General features: G+C 38.9%; 1 protein-coding gene across 7 annotated transcripts in view; it reads right to left on the bottom strand.

The window, feature by feature from the left end:
• Positions 1-25,599, bottom strand: part of LOC105497462 (ADAMTS like 3) — a 434,450-nt gene that overhangs the window by 83,183 nt on the left and 325,668 nt on the right. For all 7 annotated transcript variants that reach the window (XM_024797846.2, XM_024797843.2, XM_071100796.1 and 4 more), the window contains exons 18-19: positions 20,703-20,895; positions 20,409-20,588 (exon numbers count right to left, since the gene is read on the bottom strand). In XM_024797846.2, the coding sequence (XP_024653614.2) occupies positions 20,409-20,588; positions 20,703-20,895 (373 nt within the window). The remainder of the gene's footprint in view (positions 1-20,408; positions 20,589-20,702; positions 20,896-25,599) is intronic.

Here is a 25,599-nt window from a genome sequence, read left to right as displayed (position 1 = left end):
CTTTGTTTACCCTGTGAGGGGAAAGCCACCTACTCAAGCCTCAATAATGGTGGATACCCCTCCCCCCATCAAGCTGGAGCATCCCAGGTCAACTTCACACTGTTGTGCTGGCAGTGAGAATTTCAAGCCAGTGGATCTTAGCTTGCTGGGCTCCATGGGGGTGGCATCTGCTGAGCTAGACCACTTGGGTCCCTGGCTTTAGCCCCCTTTCCAGGGGAGTGAATGGTTCTGTCTCGCTGGTGTTCCAGGCACCATTGGGGTATGAAAAAAAACCTTCTGCAGCTATCTTGGTGTCTGCCCAAATGGCTGTCCAGTTTTGTGCTTGAAACCCATGGGCCCTGGTGGTGTTGGCACCCGAGGGACTCTCCTGGTTTGCAGGTTGTGAAGACCATGGGAAAAGCGTAGCACCTCGGCCAGAGTGCACCATTCCTCACGGCACAGTCCCTCACGGCTTCCCTTGACTAGGGAAGGGAGGTCCCTGACCTCTTGTACTTCCTGGATGAGGAGATGGCCCACGCTGCTTCAGCTGGCCCTCCATGGGCTGCACCCACTGTATAACCAGTCCCAGTGAGATGAGCTGGTACCTCTGTTGGACATACAGAAATCACTCACCTTCTGTGTTGATCTCGCTGGGAGCTACAGACCAGAGCTGTTCCTATTTGGCCATCTTGCCAGCCATGGCTGATTTTGATTTTTAAATACTCATTACAAAGTATCCAAGAAATACAAACGTATAAAAAGGAAAGTTTAAAAAAAATCACCCAAACTGCCATATATAAAGTATCATGAATAGTGATAATCAGTGTGTATACATGCAATTTCAACTTGAAAATGTAATGCAATTTTATGAGGTATATTAGAAAAAAAGAAATTAAAGTAAAATTAGAGTTGTTGAACGTTTGATATTTTTTAAACCATTATTAATTCCCAAAAGAACACTCTAAAGTTAATAAAGAAGATTAAATAAACCAATAATAGATTTGGATAGTTATTTTTAATGACATTTTGACTTAGGAGAGTATTTACTGACTTGCTACTAAGAAGGATGAGGAAATAAGCACACTTACATTTCCTCTACTGTGTTAGTCCAATCTCATGTTGTTAATAAAGACATACCCAAGACTGGGTAAGTTATAAAGGAAAGAGGTTTAATAGACTCACAGTTCCATGTAGCTGGGGAAGTCTCACAATCATGGCAGAAGATGAAGGAAGGGCAAAGGGATGTCTTACATGGCAGCAAGCAAGACAGAATGAGAGCCAAGTGAAAAGGGAAACCCCTTATAAAATCATCAGATCTCGTGACACTTATTTACCACCACAAGAACAGTATGAGGGAAACTCCCCCCATGATTCAATTATCTCCAACTGGGTCCCTCCCACAACCCATGTGAATTATGGGAGCTACAATTCAAGATGAGATTTGGGTGGGGACACAGCCAAACTATATCATCTAGCTCATCTCTCCAAATTTTAGTTAGTTTTCATTTTATTATTTAATGTCAAGATTTCTGATATTTATGTTATGTTCTAGAATACAATTGTTAGTTGATTAGTCTTAATCCTACACAAATGAATTCATTACTCATCTCCCACCTTTTTTACCAGGATCTATGCATTCCTGGATTCTCTGTTTTGAGTCATCTCTGTATCTCATCTTGGCCCTACAGCTTTTTCAAGGGCTTATCAGACAGTATTCTCTGACTGCCTCTCTGTTGTCTCTCTACATGAAGAACACAGGATGAAGAGGAAATCCTTGAGTCATGCTTGCTTTTCCTTAGAATTGTGTAGATCCTGCTCCATTGTCCTCTTGCATTGAATGCTCCTATGAAGATGAGAATTTTTAGTTTATTTGGTTGACTTTCTGTTCAAAGGGGGTTTTGCTTTATGAGGTTCAGCATCTTACACAGGGTTAGTGGTATATGCTGTGCTATTATGACTTGCAGATAAAAGCTTTTATTAAAGGGAATTAATTCCCCTTATTTTGTCTCTGAATACTTTTCTGTTCCATGTGTTTTGTTCTTCTCAACAAATATCAATTATGCTTATGTTTGATCTCCTTTGTCTGTCTTCCATATCCATTATGGCCACTAAAAACCAATTTTATATCCTTGTTCTTTTCCATATAATTTTATATGACTTATTCCAGTCTGTATCCCATCTCTCTTTATTTCCAGTCACTTCCTTTATTTTCATCAGTTGTTGCTTGTAATGTAAGTTTTGTGTTTGCTATTTTTGTATCTGCCATTTAAAAAATTTTTCTCTTTTTTCTTGATTGTTCCAGTTGTCTTTCCATCTCCTTCTGTTGTCTTATAGTCTCTTATTTTGAACTCAAACCTCACTTTAAAGCCACTTTTTCCCTAGATTTCAAGACTATAACTTCCTTGGAAGTACAGAACCTATCTGTCTGAACTTTTCTCTGGGGAAAATCTTTGTTATGTTATCCATGTGACTCTTGCTTTATGCTCCATTCCCCATCCCATGACTTCCTCCCTCCCTTTCAATTTTTCCCCCTAGTTTTGGTGCATAGATTTTATGCTGGTGCTTTGAATACAGCTGGCTGTTTGTGAGGCACATGGGTGGGAGAAACGAGCTAGGGAACTTTACATCCATTTGTTGTCTTCAACATTCTGTCACCAAAACTCTTACTTCCTCTACCCACATCTCCCTTCAGATTTTGGAATTTGAATAGTTGATGAGACAAATAAAAGAGCCTCTTAAATAACTGGCTTACTGTGTAATAATCCAGCAACTGCTGCCCCCCACCCCTTCCTTCACACCACTTCATCTCTGGCAGCCTTCCTTGGCAAGGAGTCATAAAAATATGCTTTCTCCCTCAGCTCTGTCTCCCATCACAGTTCTGCAAGGGACATCCTCAGTTTTTTTTCTGAGGTACTTTGTGGTCCAGGATCTAGTCTGTCATCAAAGAACTAGAAAAGGCCTTTCAGGACTGCCACATTAACTCCTAGGGAAATCTATATCCTGCTCGGTGCCTGAGGAAATGTTTGTCAGCTCTCAGCCTTCCCTCTCATTCTGATTCAGATTTTATGGTCTTTGCCAGGTGTGTTTCATAATTTATAGTTTGGGATTGTGGCCATTTCATTGTTCATTGAAGACACAGGGTTCCTTCTCTTTCATTCTTTTAGTGGGTTTTTCGTTGGGTTTCAAAGGAGGAAAATGGAATTTTTAAAAACGCTTTTAATGACATCTTTTAACAGAAAGCCCTGATTATTATTATTTTTCAGTATAGACCAAAGCTTTTCATAAGCTTTTGAATAAATATTTCTAAATTACCATTACCATACTATCACTCTTTTAACTAGTCAAAACATCACCTAGGAGTTTCTCCCATAATAAAAATGAATGTCAGCTTTTTATTAAACTACTATGTGAGTTACTTTTGTTCATATAAAAGTGGTTAAATAACTGCCAATTGCTACTCATAAGACATTTCTAATGATACATATTTGACTTTTTCTCCCCATCCTTAATGGAAGGATGGTTTGTAAACCCTTTTTTTCTGGAGGAAAGTCTTCTGTGACTGTGTGTCTGCTAAGTTAAAGCAAGCACGCCATCAGAGAATGTCCACAACTCACAGAGAGAGGAGATGTCATTATCAGTGCCACTAATTATCATTCACAAAGCAGCAACTTTATGCCAAAGCTTCTCATGGTTTCTTCTATAGACATCTGGTAGATTCCTCAGGAATCGCTCATGGGAACAATATACATTGAGTTCTTGCATCTTCAGAACTATTTGTCTGTGGCCTTTAAATCTGAAAGTCAGTTTGGCAGGATATAAAATCTTTGGCTCATACTTTCTTTCCTTCAGTATCTTAAATATTTGCTCCACTGTTTTCTAGTATGAAGTGGTATTGTTGAAAAGTCTAGCTTCAGTTTGATTTTCTTTCCCTAATAAGTGACTTGATTCTTTTGCATGGATGCACAAATATATTTTTATCTTTTGGTAGAATATGTCCTTTTTTTGAGATGGATTCTTGCTCTGTTAGCACAATCTCAGCTCATTGCAAACTCTGCCTACTGGGTTCAAGCGATTCTCCTGCCTCAATCTCCCGAGTAGCTGAGATTACAGGAGTGTGCCACTACACCTGGCTAATTTTTGTATTTTTTAGTAGAGACAGGGTTTCACCATGTTGGCCAGGCTGGTCTTGAACTCCTGGTCTCAAGTGATCCACCCACCTCAGCCTCCCAAAGTGCTGGGATTACAGGCGTGAGCCACTGCACCCAGCCGAGTATGTCTTGATATTGACCATTCTGGGTGAGTTTTCCCAGGTATATAGAATGCCCTTTCAATATGGCAATTTGAGTCATTTATAGTTTTGTTCTGTTATGATTTTTGGTGGTTTTCTTTTCCTGGGACTCTGTATTCATTGAATTTTATTTCCTTGTCTTTTATATATATTATTTGCACTTGAATCTTTATTTCTCTTTGATTCTTGTCATTTCCCTCCTTTGATTTTGTTTATTACATTTTCTCTGCCCAGTCATTCTTGAGTTTTTTCTAGTGTTTAGTCTACATTCTGAGAAATTTACCCTTAGTTTAAAAAATTCTTTTCTAAACCATCAGCTATCATTTTACATTCTCCTTTTATTCATCTCATTTCTTGAATTTTCTATTTCTGTTTTGTTTCTACAGTTTTCTTTTTGTTTCTCTTAGCTCATTTTGTAACACTGAGTATATTTTCATCTGTTTAAAGGCCAAATTTTTTGCTATTGATACTTTTATTTTACTGTATCTTTTTGGAGGGTTTGCAGATGCTCCTATTAAATGAATTAGATTGTTTTCTGTACTTTTAGGGAAGGAAGTATAAGCAGGAGGGAATATTTAAGGAGAGTTATCTTCACTGTTTCAAGAGCTTCCTTCTCTGGTGTTAAAAAGAAGTATTATATGCAACAATTTGGCCACGATTCTGGGATTTGTGTCTCTGGACTCCCCAACTCCCAAGGATCTGAACATCTCTTTCCTTTACCTCTCCACTTGGATTATAATTCTGACAACTTTTCTTTGGCACTTCTTAAGCCCTTTAGTGGTTCTGCATGATCTTTCTTGCATCCAATCACACTCTGGAACCTGGAGTCTTTCCTCAATTTGGCTGACTGGGGGGTCTCAGACCTATTTGTTGAGGGTTCTACTCAGAGTAGGATCATTTTCTTGTCATGCTATTTATTGCTGACATCTGTGTTCTACAACTCTTGGCCCTGTCTCTTCTCTTTTTTATTGCTGCCCAGCTGCTAATTTTGCCATTTCTGAACAGTGTCTGCACTGTGTGGTTTGGCCTCACCTACTTATATTACTTTTGTTAAAATTACCTCTGTTGTTTTTTCTTTCCTTTTGCATTCCTAATTGCTCTGCTTTTTGTTTTTTAATGAGGGATTTAGGAATAATAACTATGCTACTATCATGACTTAGGTTCACTAGAAGCCTTCAAATAATTTTTAAAGGGACTACTGTCAATAATATACTTTTAGATATCACGGTAGTCATCTTCCATGGTTTCAACTACCACATATGTGTTAATGATTCACACAATTATAACTTCAATACAGATCTTTTCTGAGCTATAACTCTTTACTGATACCTTTATAGACTCTCAAACTACACGTATGTCTAAAATAAGCCATTTTTCTCTCTCTTTCAATTCACTTTCTGAATATGCTTCTTCTTTCTAATTAATTTTAAAATTAATGTCGTCTCTTTCATTAGCTTCCCAGGACAGAAATATAAAACACTCCCCTTTTTTGCTCATGTCTTGTCAATTCAATTGCTAAATATGTCAGTTAAATCTCCTAAATATTGTTCAAAACCACTTACTATTCTCTATCCCAACTGCTTCTTCATTCTCTATCGTTGATTTTATTCCAATCACCATCTAACAAGGTTTTTCAAGCTTCAATTCCTTCTTCCTCTAATACCTTATCCATACTGCAGCCAGAATTATATGTCTAAAACCTTATATTTTACTTTCCCATTCAAACACCTTCCAACATGCTCTCAATGACTGTAGGGATAAATCCAATACCCCAAAGCCTTCACAATCCAGCTGTAATCTCTCCTTTCCATCTCACCTACCAGCACTTCCTCAGTGCATCCTATTCTCAAGCCACACAAGACTGATAAACTCTCCCAAATCTGTGCCTTTATATACACTCCTGTCACTCCTAGAACACCCCTCTGTCTCATTTCCACACAGTTCGCACTCATCTCTTAAGAGGCACCTCCAAAGCTGCATCTTATGCAACAGTTCCCAGGGACCCAGGCAGACTTAGATGTTTCCCCTCAATTTTCACATAGCTCTGTAGACAGAGCACCTTTATTGGGCTTTTTTTTACATGGCTGTAAACATCATTTCTTCTGTCTGCCTTATTAAACTGTGAGCTCACTGAAAACTATTCTTAGTTGTCCCTGATTCCCGGTGCCTAGGGTAATCAACTTAGCAATGCTTAGTAAATGTTGATTAAATGAGTTTGTAAGGCTATGGAAATCGGCCTATTCAGAGTAGAAGCTTTTATAAATCTCTATACTTCGGCCAAAAAGTGTTTGCCAAGCACCAAGTGGTATACAAATGTGCAGAAATGGTTCTTCCCATCTGGCAGTTACTTTGAGTCAGGAAAATAACGCGTATTCATGTTATGCATGTGTGTGTGTGCCTGTGTGGTATGTGTGTGTAATTTAAAACACATGGAACAGATAGAACTATATGAATTTGAATCCACTGGGCATATTTTGGATGGGTCAAAATATGAGTAAACTGTCAGATTCAGTCTAAAAAGACACTATTATTCCAGTAGAAGAGTGCTTATCAAGAAGGGCAGAGCAAGATGGCAGAATAGAAGGCTACACTGATCATCCCCCCACTCCCACTATCACAGGAAAACTAAATTTTAACAATTATTTGTGAACAAAAAAGCACCTTCAATGAGAACTAAAAATTGAGTGAGCCATCACAGTACCTGTTTTTAACTTCATATCACTGAAAAAGGCACTGAAGAAGGCAGAAAAGACGGTCTTAAATCACCAACACCACCCCTTCCCTATTCCCTGGCAGTGGCTGCATGGCACGGAAAGAGAATCTGCGCACTTCAGGGAGGGAGAACACAGCAACTGAGGGACTTTGCATTGAATTCAGTGCTGCCCTGTCACAGTGGGAAGCGAAACCGTGTTGAACTCAGCTGACACCCACAGAGGGAGCATTTGGACCAGCCCTAGCCAGAGGGGAAGTGCCTATTCCAGTGGCCAGAGCCTGAGTTTCAGCAAGTCTCGCTGCCATGGGCTAAAGTGCTATGGGGTCCTAACTGAACTTGAAAGGCAGTCTAGGAAGGACTCAGATTCTTAGGCAAGCCTGATGGTGTTCTGGGGTTACAGCCAGTGGACTGGGGCAGTGTGTGACCTAGTGAGACACCAGATGGGGCAGCTGGGGAAGTACTTGCACTACCCCTCCCTCAACCCCAAGCAGCGCAGCTTGTAGCAATGAAAGCAACTCCTTCCTTCTGCTTGAGGAGAGGAGAGACACCAGTCAAGAGGACTTTGTACTTCATCTTGCATCTTGGATACAAGCTCTGCCACAGATAGGGCACTGGGCAGAGTCGTGAAGCCCCCATGCCAGGTCCTAGCTCCTGGGTGACATTTCTAGACACACCCTGGGCCAGAAGGGAACCCACTGCTTTGAAGAGAAAGACCAAGTCCTGGCAGGATTAATTATCTGCTAACTAAAGAGCCCTTGGGCTCTGAATAACCAAAAGTGATATCTGGGTAGTATGCCATGGGCCTTGGGTGAGACTTTGAGACATGCTGGCTTCACGTAACAGCTCAGCACAGTGGATAGAGTACCTAGTGGGCTTCAGGGGTCCCTGAGTTCAGGCCTAGGCTTTTGGACAGCATTCTGCACCTTCCCTGGGCCAGAGGTGGGAGCCTGCTACCCTGAAGGGTGAGTCCCAGGTTTGTCAGCATTCACAAGCTGACTGAAGAGCCCCTAGGCATTAAGTGATCAGCAATGATAGCATGGCAGAACTCTTTGTGGACTGCTGGTGGTGATGGCCATGGGGAGAGCTCCTCTACCTGAGGAAAGGGGAGGGAAGAGGGGGAAGGATTTTGTTGTATGGTTTGAGTGGCAGCTTAGCCACAGGGGAATAGAATACCAGGTGGATTTTTAAGGTTTGTGGCTTAAATCCCTGGCTCCCAGAAAGCATCTCTGGACATGCCCAGGGCCTGAAAGAACTTGCCTCCCTGAAGGGAAGGACATAAGCCTCAATGGCTTCAACTCTTGCTCACTGTAGCCCTAGGGCCTTGAGTGAACATAGGCAGTAACCAGATAGTGATTGCAGTGGGTCTCGGGTGAAACCCAGTGCTATTCTGGCTTCAGGTCTGACCCAGGGCAGTTCCAGTGGTGGTGGCCATAGGGGTGCTTGCATCACCCTAATTCCAGCTCCAGGTGGCTCAGCAGAGAAAGAGAGAGAGACAGATAGAGAGACAGAGAGAGAGAGAGAGAGAGAAAGAGAGAGAGAGAGAGACAGAGACAGAGGCAGAGAGATGCTGTTTGTTTGAGAGAAAGTAAAGGAAGAGAGTAAGAGTCTTGCTGGTAATCCAGAGAATGCTTCCAGATCTTATCCAAGATCACCAAGGTGATATCTCTAGGAGTGTGTATGAAGTACAGTGTTACTGGGCTTGGGGCCCAAGTCCCTTTGAATATTTGGAAAGCCTTCCCAAGAAGGACAGGCACAGATTGTAAAGCCTAGATTGTGAAGACTACAATAAATACATAATTCTTCAATGCCCAGACACTGAAGGACATCTACAGGAAAACATGACTTCACCACATGAACTACATTAGGCACCAGGGACCAATCCTGGAGTGACAGAGATACTGAAGGACATCTACAGGAAAACATGACTTCACCACATGAACTACATTAGGCACCAGGGACCAATCCTGGAGTGACAGAGATACGTGACAGAGAATTCAAAATAGCTGTTTTGAGGAAACTCAAACAAATTCCAGACAATACAGAGAAGGAATTCAGAATTCTATCAAATAAATTTAACAAAGAAATTAGTTTTTAAAATCAAGCAGAAATTCTAGAGTTGAAAAATGCAATTGACATACTAAAGAATGTATTAGAGTTTCTTGGCAGCAGAATTGATCAACCAGAAGAAAGAATTGGTGAGCCTGAAAACAGGGTATTTGAAAATATAGTCAGAGGAGACAAAAGAAAAAATAATAAAAAATAATGAAGCATGCCTACAAGATTTAGAAAATAACCTCAAAGGGGCAAATCTAAGAGTTATTAGTCTTAAAGAGGAGGTAGAGAAAGAGATAGGGGTAGAAAAATTATTCAAAGGGATATCAGAGAACTTCCCAAACCTAGAGAAAGATATTAACATTCAAGTGCAAAAAGGTTATAAAACACCAAGTATACTTAATGCAAAGAAGACTACCTCAAGGAATTTAATAGTCAAACTCCCAAACATCAAGGGTAAAGACCCTAAAAGCAAAAAGAGAAAAGAAACGAATAACATACAATGGAATTCTAATACGTCTGGCAACAGACTTTTCAGTGGAAACCTTACAGGCCAGGAGAGAGTGGCATGACATATTTAAAGTGCTGAAGGAATGAAACTTATACCCTAGAATAGTATATCTAGTGAAAATATCCTTCAAGCATTGAGGAGAAATAAAGGTCTTCCCAGACGAACAAAAGCTGAGGGATTTTATTAACACTAGACCTGTCCTATAAGAAATGCTAAAGGGAGCTCTTTAGTCTGAAATAAAAGGATGTTAATAAGCAAGAAGAAATCATTTGAAGGTGCAAAACTCACTGGTAATAGTAAGTACACAGAAAATCACAGAATATTATAACACTGTGATTGTGGTATCAAAACTAATCTTAAATATAAAGTCTAAATGATGAACCAATCAAAAAATAATAAATGCAACAACTTTCATGCCAGGATAGTACAATAAAACATAAGGAGAAACAAAAAGTTAACAAGTGAGAGGACAAAGTAAAAGTGTAGAGTTTTCATTAGTTTTCTTTTTGTGTTTGTTTACACAATGTGTTAAGTTGTCATGAGTTTAATATAATGGGATATAAGATAGTATGTGCAAGCCTCATGGTAATCTCAAATCAAAAACTATACAATGGATACACAAAAAATAAAAAGCAAGAAATTAACTCATACCACCAGAAAAAAGTCACCTGCACTAAAAGGAAAACAGGAAGGAAGGAAAAAAGAAAGAGAAGACTGAAAAACAAACAGAAAACAAATAACAAAATGGCAGGAGTAAGTCCCTACTTATCAATAGTAACACTTAATGCAAATGGACTAAACTCTCTAATCAAAAGGCATAGAAAGGCTGAATGGATGAAAAACCAAGAGCCACTGATCTGTTGCCTACCTCCAAGAAGCATATTTCACCTGTAAAGACACAAAGAGACTGAAAATAAAGGGATGGAGCTAGATGTTCCATGCCAATGGAACCCCAAAAACAGTAATAGTGCTATATTTATATCAGACAAAACAGACTTCAAGGCAAAAACTGTAAGAAGAGGCAAAGAATGTCATTATATAATTTATAGAGGGGTCAATTCAGAAATGGGGCATAACAATTTTTTTTCTTTTTTTGAGGTGGAGTCTTGCTCTGTCGCCCAGGCTGGAGTGCAGTGGCATGACCTCGGCTCACTGCAACCACCACCTTCCAGGTTCAAGTGATTCTTCTGCCTCAGGCTCCCAAGTAGCTAGCATTACAGGTGCTTGCCACCACGCCTGGCAGGATATAACAATTGTAAACACATATGCACTAAACACTGGGGCACTCAGATATATAAAGCAAATATTATTAAAACCATATAGAGATATAGGCCTCACTACAATAATAGCTTGAGACTTCAACATCCCACTTTCAACACTGGACAGATCTTCCAGACAGAAAACCAACAAAGAACCATCCAATTTAATCTACATGATAGGCCAATAGATACTTACAGAACATTCCATTCAATGGCTGCAGAATACACATTCTTCTCTTCAGCACATGGATCATTCTCAAAAATAGATTGTATGTTTGGCCCTACAGAAGTCTTAAAACACTCAAAAAAACTGAAATGACACCAAACATCTTTTCTGACCACAATGGAATGAAATTAGAAATCAGTAATGAGAAATTTTGGAAAATGTACAAATACATAGAAATTAAACAATATGCTCCTGAATGACAAGTGGGTCAATAAAGGAATTAAAAAAGAAATTGAAAATTTCTTAAAACAAATGAAAATGGAAGCACAATGTACCAAAACCTATGAGATACAGTGAAAGCAACACTAAGAGGGACATTTATAGCTATAAATACCTACATCAAAAAAGAAGAAAAACTTCAAGTAAACAACCTAACAATGCATCTTAGCTACAAAATTAAGAGCAAAACAAACCCAAAATTAATAGAAGAAATACAATGCAAATGATCAATGAACCAAAAAGTTGGTTTTTTGAACAGATAAATAAAATTGACAAACCTCTTGCCGGACTAAGAAAAAAAGAGAGAAGACCCCAATAAATTAAATCAGAGATGGAAAAGAAGACATTAGAACTGATACTGCATAAATTCAAAGGATCATTAGTGGCTATTATGAGCAATTAAATATCAATAAATTAGAAAATTTAGAAGAAATGGCTAAATTCCTAGCCACATACAACCTATCCAGATTGAACCATGAAAAATTCCAAAACCTGAACAGACCAGTAACAAGCTAACAAGATCAAAGCCATAATAAAATGTCTCCCAGTAAAGAAAAGCCTGAGACCCAATGACTTCACTGATGGTTTCTACCAGCATTTAAAGATCTAAGACCAATCCTACTCAAACTATTCTGAAAGACAGCGGAGGAGAGAATACTTCCAAACTCATTCTGTCAGGCCAGTATTAACCTGATACCAAAACCAGACAAAAACACATCAAAAAGAGAAAAAGAAAACTACAGGGCCTGATGAACACTGATGCAAAAATTCTCAACAAAATATTAGCAAAGTGATTTCAACAACATATTAAAACATCATTCATCATGACTAAGTGGGATTTATCCCAGGGATACAAGGATGGCTTAACACATGCAAATCAATCAATGTAATACATCATATCAACAGAATGAAGAACAAAACCATATGATATTTTTAATTAATGCCAAACAAGCATGTGATAAAATTCAACATCCTTTCATGAGAAAAATCCTAAGAAAGTGAGTAGAGAAGAAACATACCTCAACACAATGAAAGCCATATATGACAGACCCACAGCTAGTATCATAATGAATGGGAAAAAACTGAAGGCCTTTCCTGTAATATATGGAAAAAGACAAGCATGCTCACTTTCGCCACTGTTATTCAACATAGTACTAGTAGTCCTAGCTAGAGCAATCAGGCAAAAATAAAGAAAGAAAGAAAAGAAAGAAAAGAAAAGAAAAGAAAAGAAAAGAAAAGAAAAGAAAAGAAAAGAAAAGAAAAGAAAGATCCACATTGGAAATGAAGAAGTCAAATTATCTTTGTTCCCAGATGATATGATCTTACATTTGGTAAAACCTAAACACTCCACGAAAAAACTATTAGAACTGATATATTCAGTAAAGTTGCAGGATACAAAATTAACATACAAATATCAGCAGCATTTCTATATGCCAACAGTGAACAATCCAAAAAAAAAGAAATCAAGAGAGCAGTCCCATTTACAATAGCTACCAATAAAATTAAATACCAAGTAATTAACCAAACCAAAGAAGTGAGAGATCTATATAATGAAAACTATAAGACATTGATGACAGAAATTGAAGAGGACTATAAAAAATGGAAAGATATTCCATGTTCATGGATTGGAAGAATCAATACTGTTACAATGTCCATACCACCCAAAGTGATCTACAGATTCAATGCAATCCCTATCAAAATATCAATGACATTCTTCACAGAAATAAAAAAATCCTAAAATTTATAAGGAACCACAAAAGACCCAGAATAGCCCAAGCTATCCTGACCAAAAAGAACAAAACTGGAGAAATCACATTATCTGACTTCAAATTATACTAGAGATAATAGGAACCAAAACAGCATGGTACCGGCATAAAAACAGACAAATAGACCAATGGAACAGAGTAGAGATCCCAGAGATAAATCCACACATCTACAGTGAACTCATTTTTGACAATGGTGCCAAGATCATACATTGGGGAAAGGACAATCTCTTCAACAAATGATGCTGGGAAAACTGGATATTCATATGCAGAAGAGTGAAACTACACTCCTATCTCTTACTATATACAAAAATCAAATCAAAATGGATTAAAGCCTTAAGTCTAAGACTTCAATTATGTGAAACTACTGTAAGAAAATGTTGGGGAAACTTTCCAGACATTGCTCTGGGCAAATATTTCTTGATTAATACCCCACGAGCACAGGCAAAATAAAAATGGACAAATGGGATCACATCAAGTTAAAAAGCTTCTACACAGCAAAGAAAACAATCAACAAAGTGGACACAACCCACAGAATGGGAGAAAATATTTGAAGATTACCCATTTGACAAAGGTTTAAGAACCCGAATATATAAGGGGTTCAAACAACTCTATAGGAAAAAAAAAACTAATAATCCAGTTTAAAAATGGGAAAAGATCTGAATAGACATTTCTCAAAGAAGATATACAAAGGGCAAACAGGCATATGACAAGATGATCAACATCAATGATCACCAGAGAAATGCAAATCAGAACTATAACGAGATATCATCTCACTCCAGTTAAAATGGCTCTCATCAAAAAGACAGGCAATAACAAATGTTGGCGGGGATGTGGAGAAAAGGGAACCCTTGTGCACTGTTGGTGGTAATGTTAATTAAAACAACTACTAGGGAGAACAGTTTGGAGGTTCCTCAAAAAACTAAAAATAGAGCTACCACATGATCTAGCAATCTCACTGCTAGGTATATACCAAAAAGAAAGGAAAATCAGATACTAAAGAGCTATCTATAATCCCATGTATACCGCAGCCATATTCACAATAGCCAAGATATGGAAACAACCTAAGTGTTCATCAGCAGACTAATGGATAAAGAAAGTGTGGTACATATACACAATGGAGTACTATTCAGCCATAAAAAAGAATGAGATCCTATCATTTGCAACAACATGGATGGAACTGAAGGTCATTATATTTATTAAGTTAAATAAGTCAGGCACAGAAAGACAAACATCACATGTTCTTACTTATTTGTGGGAGCTAAAAATTAAAACAATTGAACTCATGGAGATAGAGAGTAGAAGGATGGTTATCAGAGGCTGAGAAGGGTAGTCGGGGAGGGATGTGTGGATGGTTAATGAGTACAAAAAATAGTTAGAAAGAATGAATAAGACCTAGTATTTGCTAGCACAACAGGGAGACTATATCCGAAAACAATTCAATTGTATTTTTAAAAATAATTAATATAATTTGGATTGTTTATTATACAAAGGATAAATGCTTGAGGGGATGGATACCCCATTCTCCATGATGTGATTCTTATACATTTCATAACTGTTTCAAAGTATCTCATGTACCCCATAAAAATATATACTTACTATATACCCACAAAAATTAAAAATAAAAATTTAAAAAGAATGGTTATCTGCATAATGATTCATAATAAAAACCTCATAATACCACCACACAATCAAAATAAGTAAAAGAAGAGTTTTATAATAAACCTTAAGAGCTGAACTAGTCTTTTATTCACAGAAAGAATATCTGAACATACAGTTAATGCATTTGGATCAACAACCTTCGATCAAGATGAAATTAACTCAGTAGGATAATGATTCATAGAATGATCTTCACCCAGAGGTCTGATATTTCCTGGGCCCAAGAAACACCAATTATGAAGATGAAGATAAAAAATGTCTTAAGAAAGCCCAACCAAGTTTCTCAGACTTTGTATCAAAGAGCTCAGAGATGGGAACGTCTCGAGGGCACTTCCATCCTAAGCACCATCGATAAGCTGAAAGTGTTTCATTCATAAGATTGTGTGTGTGTGTGTGTGTGTAAATAAGCTTTTGTGCACTTGTGTGCTGGTAAATGTTTCAAAACATGTTCTTGGAGGAAACAGCCATGATTGTTTTGCCAGTTTCTGTGGTGTAAATACTCCTATCATGGCTGATTTCCAGCTATCAACCCAATGTGACTGAGTACAAGTTGGGATGAGATCATAAGTGGTTCTCACTGGCCAGTAAGAACTGACTTCGACACACTACTTCCTTCATGAGTTGTAATAAATAATTCTGTGGAAAATCAGGGAATGCCATATTTTAAAATCCATGTATCCTGGACATATCTTGAGTTGTTCTTTATAATATTTTTCAGTTATAGGGATATTTTCCTTTTTACTTAGCATATTAGATATATTAATAGTTCAAGAGTTGAAGAGTTGGCAGACATGAATAACAATATAGGAGGTGAAGAACTCAGAGAAGATCATAAGTGTTGGAAGACAGTGGTACACCGACAGAGACAGGAAGTGGGGGGAACTGGTTGGGAGAGGGTGAAGAGGCTGTCCCTTTGCTTTCCCACGATGAGGATATAAACTAGATGGGGAGCTGGAGATATGTTTAGAAGGTTAGAGACTTTCTGGAGATTGAAAATCACCCATCGAAGTTAAAGAATTCAGGACACAGAATCAACCACAGTGGAAAAGTGTAGCAATGGAAATCAATGGATCAAATATTGGGCTTTTTGAGATTTGGAAGAAGAGAAGCCAACAGAAAAGACATAGTCAGATAAGTAGAAAAAATAAAAATACCAAGAAACACGATGAAGGAAAAAGGTGAAGATAAACAAAATAATCAAATGTTCCATCAAAGTACAGAAAATGAAGGAAGGCTATTTCAGCCAAGAGGTGAGACACAAAACAGGCTACAAGGGGTATGTGGATCACAGAAATTCACCATTTGGGAAGACTGCCTGATATGAGTCAATGCTTCTTACTTGAAAAGCAGTGTAAGAACTGAAGGCTCCTTTCTGCCTAAGGCTTGGTCCAGATCTAAGGAACTAAGGCAAACTCATAAGCCAATGAATGGACAGAGCTCAAATATGCCATGAATAGAGCCAGTGTCAGGGAAGAGGAAGATTCTGGCTGCAGGCCAGAGGCCTGGCTCCATGAAGAATGGAAATTATGGCGTGGCTGCTCAGCCTTTCTGTGTCCAGGGTTAGCGGCCAGGTTCAACGTGGAAGGACCTTATCCAGAACCACAAAATGGATGGCTGCCCCCAAGTGAGCCATCCCATGGCAGAGGGACTAGTTTGGCAGGAAGCTTTAAGAACGGTGGCAATTTGGTGTCAGAGTCTCTGCCAAAAAAAAAGCAACTCTGATGAGAGGAAAATTTAAGTAAGAGGAGAACGCTCCATCCAACAGGAAACTCAAACTTCTGTGAAACAGGTTGTGTGCCTGATTGCACTCAAGCCTCAACATTGGCTTTTGATGTCCACTGGCTGAGGCTGCCTCTGTTTTCTTGTGCATGTGTGTATGCTTGCTCTTCCTCCCAGATAGGGGCTTCCTGGATGTGAGGTCATGACTGGAAGCCAGAGAGTGTCTTGTTTGAGTTTGGGCTGACCTCTCGGAGCACAGGAGAGCTTGCTCTTTGCGCTGATGAATGGTTGCCTGTGAAACTAAACATCCTCCAGTCCAAACCAGCTCGCATGGGTAGCCTCCTCTTTAGTTTCCTTCTCTTCTTCGTCTCAACAAAAACCCCTCCAATGAATGATCTGCCTCTCCTGTGTTAGCAGACCTGAGCTCTTCTAAAGATCACTATTTCAACACCACTTCGCATTTTCCCTGACTTTGCAAATACTGTTGAGGAATAGTATTTACTTGCTCAGAGCTCTGGACAACCAGAGGATCTGTTGGCAATCCCATGGCCACTGGCCTCAAGGACAATATAAACCAGAAGGGAAGACCATATGGATGCTCAGGAAAGAGCTACCATTGAAAAACAATAAAAATTAGGGTCATTGTGATTTAAAAGTGGGAAATGCTGAGTGATTTTAGGAAGTGGAAAACTTCACAGAAGAGGGAAGCTTACAGTTGGACCCAGGATATGAAAGCCACAAGAGCAAAGACACACAAGCGGGCCCATATAGATGTGCAATGGTGTTACTTTAGTGATACGCAACTGGCAATTGTAAATTCAGTTATTCACTGAGAGAGTGAACAGGGAGGAAAGTGGTGATGTCACCACTAGCCTCCACTCTAAAATGCCAGTGACAACCGTTTGTTCCACAAGACAGGATAGAACTGTGAAGGCCTGTTTGTTCTTAGAGGAGAGAAGCAAGGACAGAAGCAAAGTGGGGTATTTTAGGGCTTGGCAGTGGTTCTAGGTGCTCCCTCGCTGCATCCAGAAACAAGCTGCCTGGTTTCTCCTCAACATCTGCTCCTTTGCTGTTCTTCCCTTTTCTTGCCTCTTCCCTTTAGGCTAGGGCAGCACTTGATCAAAGAAGTCACTACCCCGAGCCATTCCTACTTTGGACACATGTAAGGGCTAACCCACCCAAACAAGAATGAGAGGCAGGTAAGGAAACACTTCTCACACTGCAAGTGTATCATTACAACACCCAGGGATCTTGTTGAAATGCAGACTCTGATTCCTTAGGTCTGGGTGGGACTTGAGATTCCTCATTTCTTAAAAGTTCCCTGCTGATGTCAATTTGACTAGTCCTTGGGCCACACTAAGTGTAACAAGGAGAATCACGCATTCACAATGCAAGATCCTCCTCACAAAAGTGTGGTGCTTCCTTCTGTTCCTAACTTTACGGAAACAGTAACTGGATCCTTCACCTCTCCTGACAATGGGGCAAGGTAAGACTTCACTCTTGGGGCTTAACTGGGTGATGTAACTAGGTGATAGAATAAATACTGCCTACCCACTAGCCCACCCAGGCTACTCACCTCTCTAACACCTTTGCCCAGCCCCTACTGCCTGACTTAGTCTCAAAGGAATTCCCAAAAGAATGATTCTTCCTTGGGCCATCTATTGTTCCTTGTGCAAGTAGTAGGAAAATTAAGCTAACCCACTTTTGCACACAAAGCTCTCCAGACAGACTTCTACCTGTCCTTCCCACCCTCCTTTGGGGTGGTGGTCTCACCTGGATCAGTCCTTTCTCTTTGTTTAGGACCAGACTGCAGGAGGGACTCCTGTCCCTCAAGTCATTTACCTATAGTATGGCAACTTTCCGGGGAGAGCTGTGGCCACTGGCACTGTCTCCAGCTGCTTGTGAGTTGGACAGAGGAAGTGGGTATTGGTGGCTGGATCCTAGGGCAACTCCTGCTCTGCAGACCCTGGAGAGATGGGTTCATCTCTTTCCTTAGGCTTCTTCTGATAAACCTCAGAAGGGAATGTTTATGTAGACCTTCAGTGGCATTGACTGAGGATAATGACCTGTAGGTTTTCAGTTAAGACAGTTTTAAAATACTAGCACTTAACAGAACTAGACAGTTAAAACAGGAAAAATCCCAATCTGGAGAAAAATCCCAATCTGGATATATGTACAGAAATACTGTTAATCCAACCTACAGCCAGAAATGTGGACCTTCTCTCAAGGGCGATGGGAAGAGCCTACTCCACTAGACATTGCCATGTCAAATATCTTACCTTATCCTCACAAGAACCATTGCATTTAGTGAAAGTAAATGGGGGCTCAGAGAGGTGAAGTGTATTTAACAAGGCCACCCAGATTTAGGCTTTAGAGCTGGGGTACCAGCATGGGTCTGTTGGGCTCAAAAGCCTTTTCTCTTGCATAAAAGACAAGTGTATACCATGTATAATAATTTTGGGTTTGAATCTATCTGTGTTCTTGGGCAAGTTACCTAATCTGAATGAACCTCTGTTTTCTCATCTATAAAAATGGAGATAACATCTGCTTCTGGGGCTATTGTAGGATGAGATGAGAGGAGCAGGTCATGACTATGCCCAGCACTGAATCTAGGACTCAGAGCAGCTTGTGAATGTCACTCACTGTCCTTCCTTATTTCTTGAGGTTATTTCTGATGTTGGGGTTGGGTCTCTACTCCAAGAAGATACACACCAGGTGGCAGTGATTAGAGGTTACAAGACACCAATAACACAACTAATTTATCTGTTTTGAATCTGTGCTAAAATCTCAGCCTGCAGATGTTAAGGATGCAGCAAGACTGGAGCAAAGGGCTGGAAGAAGAATAAGGACTGGAGTAAGAGAGCCATGAGTGCAAGAAAGGCCCTACCAGCTCTTCTGGGGAACATATACCAGAGTCCCCTCTTATCCATGGTTTCGCTTTCCACAGTCAACCATGGTCCAAAAATATTAAATAGAACATTCCAGAAATAAACAATTTGTAAGTTTTAGGTTGCATGACATTCTGAGTAATGTGATGAAATCTCTCACCATCTCACTCCATCTGCCCAGGACATGAATCATTCCATCCATGCCACCTGCCTATTAGTCACTTAAGTAGTCTCAGTTATCAGATAAAAAAAACCAAAGGATATATAAAATTCAGTATGATCCACAGTTTCAGGCATTCACTGGGGTCTTGGACTGTATCTCCTGTGAATAAACAGGGACTACTGCACTTGATCTCGCAAGCAATCAGACTGATGGAAGATTCTGAACAAGCTGGAGACTTGATGGACACAGTGATGGCAACACTGTGGGATGTTAGCTAGTCTGGAGATGGGAGAGTAATACAGAAAGATCAAGTGGGCAGTGTAATATAACAGAAAGAACTCTTGGAATAAAGTCAAAACAAGTGGATTCTGCTACTTTTCCAGCTGTGGGAGCTTAGGTAGCTTACTTCAGCTATTGGGATTTAATTTCCCCCACCTGAAAAATAAGGCTTCATTACTAGACTGGGTCAAGCCCTGCCAGCACTGAAACGATGTGCTAGAATTCTACTCACTGCACGAATTCAAACTTACCATGATGAAGGGTAAAATTAACAGTGACAAAACATAGAGGAAGTTAAGGCATGGAAGATGTTCAGAATGTTGGAATGACAGAGCTTAATGAATGATTCCACATGGGAGGACACAAGGAAGAGAGGAACCAAAGTGATTTTGAGTTTATCCTGGGATACTATGATCCTGGTAGTTCCAAAAGAAGGGGCTGGTTTGGGAGAAAGATAGTAAGAACACTTTGAATAATATTGAGTAAAAACTGGAAATGAATCATCACGTGCGGGCCTGGACTATAGCACTTGCACAACCCTGAGAGTGAGTGAGCACTTCCTTAAATGTGGCCCCCTAGGACCCTTACTCATCTCACACTAGTTCCAGCCTGACCTTGTGGAAATATTTAGAAGCTGAAACAAAGGAGGGGCAGAAAAGAAGGGACTGTAAAGTTGAGCCTGGCCCTTACCTTCGACCAGTCTCCCACAGCTAAATGTGGAGGACAGTCTGTCCTGGCACAGGACTTGTGAGACGATGCCTTAGGTCCTTGGCACAATTCATCTGAGAGATTCAAAAAGCTGCCATCTGTTAGCAGCTGCCGGCAGGTGACTCTTCTATTCTGAGTTCCCCCGCCACAAGTCCTGGAACACTAAGAAGACAAGAGGGTGTGATATGGCAGGCTTGGCCTACTCTGTGTTAGTGCAGTGCAGGGCCTCTCACAATCATAATCACAGAGGGCCTTGGAGTGGCCAGTCTGCCCTACCTGCTGCCATTCTTCAATGTGCCAGCCAGGAGGGCAGTCAAACTGATTGCATGCTTGTAAAGCATGGGGCTTTTCATCTCGGCACTCCTCAGGAGGGGCAGGGGTCTCCCCTGGGTGCAGGCAGTACACATCTCGGGTCTGAATTCCAACTCCACAGGTAGCTGAGCAGGGCCCCCAAGAGCCCATGTGCCACCTAAAACAGAAAACAAGTGGGGAAAGTTGAACAGTCCAATAAACCAATGTGCAACCATCAGAGTACGAACAACGTGAAGTTCTCCTCTGCGCTTCCAGACTTCACACCCTGTGTACAGATTCTACAGTCACAGCATCTCCATCAATATATGCAATTAAAACACAGAGCTATAGTATTTAAAGGCAAGAAATGTCAGGAAAGTGTTTAAAGATCTTACCCGTTTAGGAAAGTCCAGAGTAAAAAGCAGTAGATCTGTTCCCATCCTGTCCTTGGTACCACTATATATCAAAAACAAAATCCTGGTTTTGTTTTGAATGGAGTCCCAAGGCAATGATGATTTATATAGGTGTCAAAAGAAATTTTAAATGTTTAAAAGCACACTTCAGGAAATCTTCAGGGCACCTGGCTTCATTATTTGGAATATCCCTACGAAAATTCTTTTATGTTAGGATTGGATTTACAACATATATATAATGTGATTCCTTTCCAATAAGATCTTGGAAAAATCAGGTTTTCTCATAAAACATCTGTAAAAATGAAAAACCAGGGCAGCTGCTTTTGACACATATTTCCAAGTTGCCTTCAAGGAAGATTCTCCCAATTTACACTCCCACCAGAAGCATTTGAGAACACCTAGTTGCCTATACCCATAACCACACTGGAGAATATCATTGAGAAAAGTCTCCGCCCATCTGATGGGTAAAAAATTACACATTATGGTTATTTTAACTTGTGGATATTTAATTAGCAAACATGAATTCTTCACTAGTTACTGTAGAGATACATCATGAGCAAACCATTTTTAAATGTTTAAAATGTTCGTAAAAGGATGCTGGCTCTAGGGTAGTTTGTAATAGCACACACACAAATACTAAATTGAATTACATTTTACAAAATGGAAGGAGATCATATAAATGTTTAACAATAAAGTGGAAAATAATTGTCCATTCATACAGCACAATGCTAGCAGCCATTAAAATAATAAAGTAGATGTATAGTTATTAACATAGAAATACAATCATTATATATTTTTAATAGAAAAGAAAAGCAGGTCATAAAATAGTTTGTAGAGTATAAGCCTATTTTTATGCATTTATAAATGCATGCAGAAAAAAGTCTGAATAATTATACATTAAAATGTTACCAGTGATGATACCTAACTATATGATTTTTATTTTCTTTATTCTTGCTGATTTTTTCTGATTTTTATTACAATAAGCACTCATATCAGAAAATGTTATTTCTCTGAAAAAATTAATTAGTATTTAATCTAAAAATGATTCTCAGTTTTTCTCTTTTCTAATTTTCTATTATAAACATCCCCTACTTGTGTAAATAAAAAGAAAATGAAAAATAGTATTTAATGCAAATATAATAGGACAAAAGAATAAAAGTTTTATTTATGAAGGAAAAATTTCACAATGAAGATATATAATAATCACACAAGTATGGAGATTAAATATAAAGCATAAACTTGTAAAAAGCATGAGCTGTTAAGTATAGGAAAAATGGACAAAAAAATTTAAAAATTTAAAATCTTTAAAATACTTTGCTAAACCCTTGGCATATTAACAAGGCAAACATTAATAAGAATATAAGGGATTTAATAATACATCTGAAAATATGGATAAAATAGATAACCTTCTAAGGAACTATGAAAGTTCCATTCAAGAAAGGGACTGGACCTCACTAGTTTTGTGGCCAAGTCCTACAAATTTTCAAGAAACAGGTGAATTCCCATATTATCTTAAATGTTTCAAAATAAGAAGATGAAAATATTTTATTTTATGCATATTATAAAGCTAAAAAAGAGCTGAACAGAAAAGCTGACATATATAAAGCAAACTTTTGCATGTGGTTATATATCCTAAATCCTAAATGAAAGTACAAATTCTAGTAAAAAAGAAGCAAATTAATCAACAGATTAAAACAATACAGGGTCTGTGATGTGGTCTGAAGATTTGTGTCACCAACAAATTCAAATGTTGAAGCCCTAAACCCCAGCATGGTAGTATTTGGAGATGGGACCTTTGAGAGGTAATTAGGATTAGATGGGGACATGAGGGTGGGGTCCACATGATGGGATTAGTGCCTTTGTAAAAAGAGACACTAGGGAGCTTGCTCTCTCTCCACCATGTGAGGACACAGCAAGACATCCACTGTCTGAAAGTCAGGAAGAGAGCCCTCACCAAAAACTGAACCCTTTAATCTTGGACTTTCCAGCCTCCAGACTGTAAGAAAACAAAGTTCTATCTTTGAAGCCACCCTTATGGTATTTTGTTATGGCAGTATAAGGTGACTAATTCAGAATATTTTCTGACCACAGTGGAACTAAATTAGACAAACCCCAAATACTCAGAAATTATGTTGTAATCTTCTAAATTGCCCATGGGTCAAAGAAGAAATCACAAGGGAAAGTAAATAGTATTTTTAAATGCACATTAATAGAAACATCAACTGTCAAAATTTGTGGAATTTAGCTAAAGCCATGATTAGAAGAAAATCAATAGCCTTAAATGATATATTTAAAAAGTTTGACAATAATAATCTAAGTAATAATTTCAAGAGGTTAAAAAAAGAACAGCAATTACACCCCAAAAAAGTAGAAGAAAGGAAACAATAAACATGAGAATAAAATAAATGAATTAGAAAATGAAACACAAAGTTGGTCCTGGCGGGATGCATTGGCTCATGCCTGTAATCCCATCACTTTGGGAGGCCGAGGTGGTTGGGTCACCTGAGGTCAGGAGTTCAAGACCAGCCTGGCCAATATGGTGAAACCCCATCTCCACTGAAAATACAAAAATTCGCTGGATGTGGTGGTGCACGCCTGTAATCCCAGCTACTTCGTAGGCTGAGACGTGAGAACTGCTTGAACCCAAGAGGCTGAGGTGTTAGTGAGCCAAGATCAGGCCACTGCACTCCAGCCTGGGTGACAGAGCAAGACTGTCTAAAATCACGAGGTCAGGAGATCGAGACCATCCTGGCTAACACGGTGAAACCCCGTCTCCAGTAAAAAATACAAAAAACTAGCCGGGCGAGGTGGCGGGCGCCTGTAGTCCCAGCTACTCGGGAGGCTGAGGCAGGAGAATGGCGTAAACCCAGGAGGCGGAGCTTGCAGTGAGCTGAGATCCGGCCACTGCACTCCAGCCTGGGCGACAGAGCGAGACTCCGTCTCAAAAAAAAAAAAAAAAAAGAAAAAAAAAAGTTGCCCTTTCAAAAGACTAACAAGATTAATAAATTATTGATAAAATGTGAAGAAAAAAGAGAGCAGGCACACATAATAAAATCAGGAATTTAAGGGGGGACATTTTGGCATAAAAAAAGTACAGTAAGTAATAAAAAACATTGTCAATAAATTTGAAAATTTACATGAACTGAAAAAATTCCTACAAAAAGCAACTTATCAAAACTAACACACAAATGAAGAGAAATCGGAATAGTCTTAGATCTATTAAATTAAATTTGTAATTTAAAGTATTTTAAAAATAAACTCCATGTCACATGGCTTCCTTGGTGAACTGAACATTTAAGGCATACACGATTCCAACCTTACATAAACTCTCTAAAAAATGTAAGAAGAGAGAAAACTTCCCAACTCATTTAAGCCAATGTCACTCAGAAACAGATTTAAAATCCTAAATAAAATATTAGCAATCAAGTGATAAAGTGAAAAATAATGTTCCATGGTGACCAATCTGGGTTTATTCTAGAAAGGCAAAATTGGTTCAACCTTGGAAATTCAATCACTGTCTATGACATAGCAAACTATAGGAAAAAATTCATATGATCATTTCAATAGAGACAGAAAAACATTTGTAAATTTTAACAGATATTCATGATAAAAAAAATTTTTTTTAATTTGAATTAGCACATCCAAAAAGCAAAGGCTTGGGGATGGGAAGGTGAGAGAGGGCTGGAGAATACAGTAAAATATCTAATTGAGCACCCCTTTGTTACAAAATGTAGCAATACCAGTTAAAGAAAGACATAAGGGTAAGATATTCCCTCATACAAATGAAACATCTCAGTTGACCAGAAATCAATATAAACACACAGTGCTAAAGCACTAAGAAAGTTATGAAACAGAATATATAATGTAAAACAAAATATGTGTTTGAATGTACTGAGAGAATATTTAAACTCTGATAAAGATTTTGAGAATAAGTTAATGATGGGATCATTGAAAATAGGCAAACAAAAAAAGAGAAAGGAAATTAACAACTCCAGAGAAAAAACTTGCACTCAAAAGAAAATGTAACCATAATAAAATATTAAATGTCTTAGCTGTGCAATGCTTTTTTTAAAATGACGGCTTTGAGATACAGTTTACATAATATAAAATCTACCCTTTTAAAGGGTAGCAATGCTCCTCCTATAAAATAGCTCTAGCCCAGTTCTAGGCGTTTTTAGATACTAAACACCTGACCATGGTGAAACACCTGACCATGACCCATCAGATGACCATGGGACAAGCTGCTTATTGTAAACGGGACATTATCTATCTGCAAAGTCATATAGTTAGATGTGACCAGCAGTGGCCCACCGAGTGGAAGTGGTATATGGGACCAGGCATTGGTGGTGAGTGCATCATTGTAAAAAGTCTAGTGATGGTAATGGCCACAAGTGTCCAGAAATACCTAACCAGACATGACTTTGGTATGACTTTGTGTTTTCTTTTAATTTAATCTCCCTTGGCTCCTG

Source organism: Macaca nemestrina, chromosome 7 (assembly GCF_043159975.1).
Source record: "Macaca nemestrina isolate mMacNem1 chromosome 7, mMacNem.hap1, whole genome shotgun sequence".
In the NCBI taxonomy this organism is placed as follows: Eukaryota; Metazoa; Chordata; class Mammalia; order Primates; family Cercopithecidae; genus Macaca; species Macaca nemestrina.
This window is presented reverse-complemented; position numbering and strand designations above follow the sequence as displayed.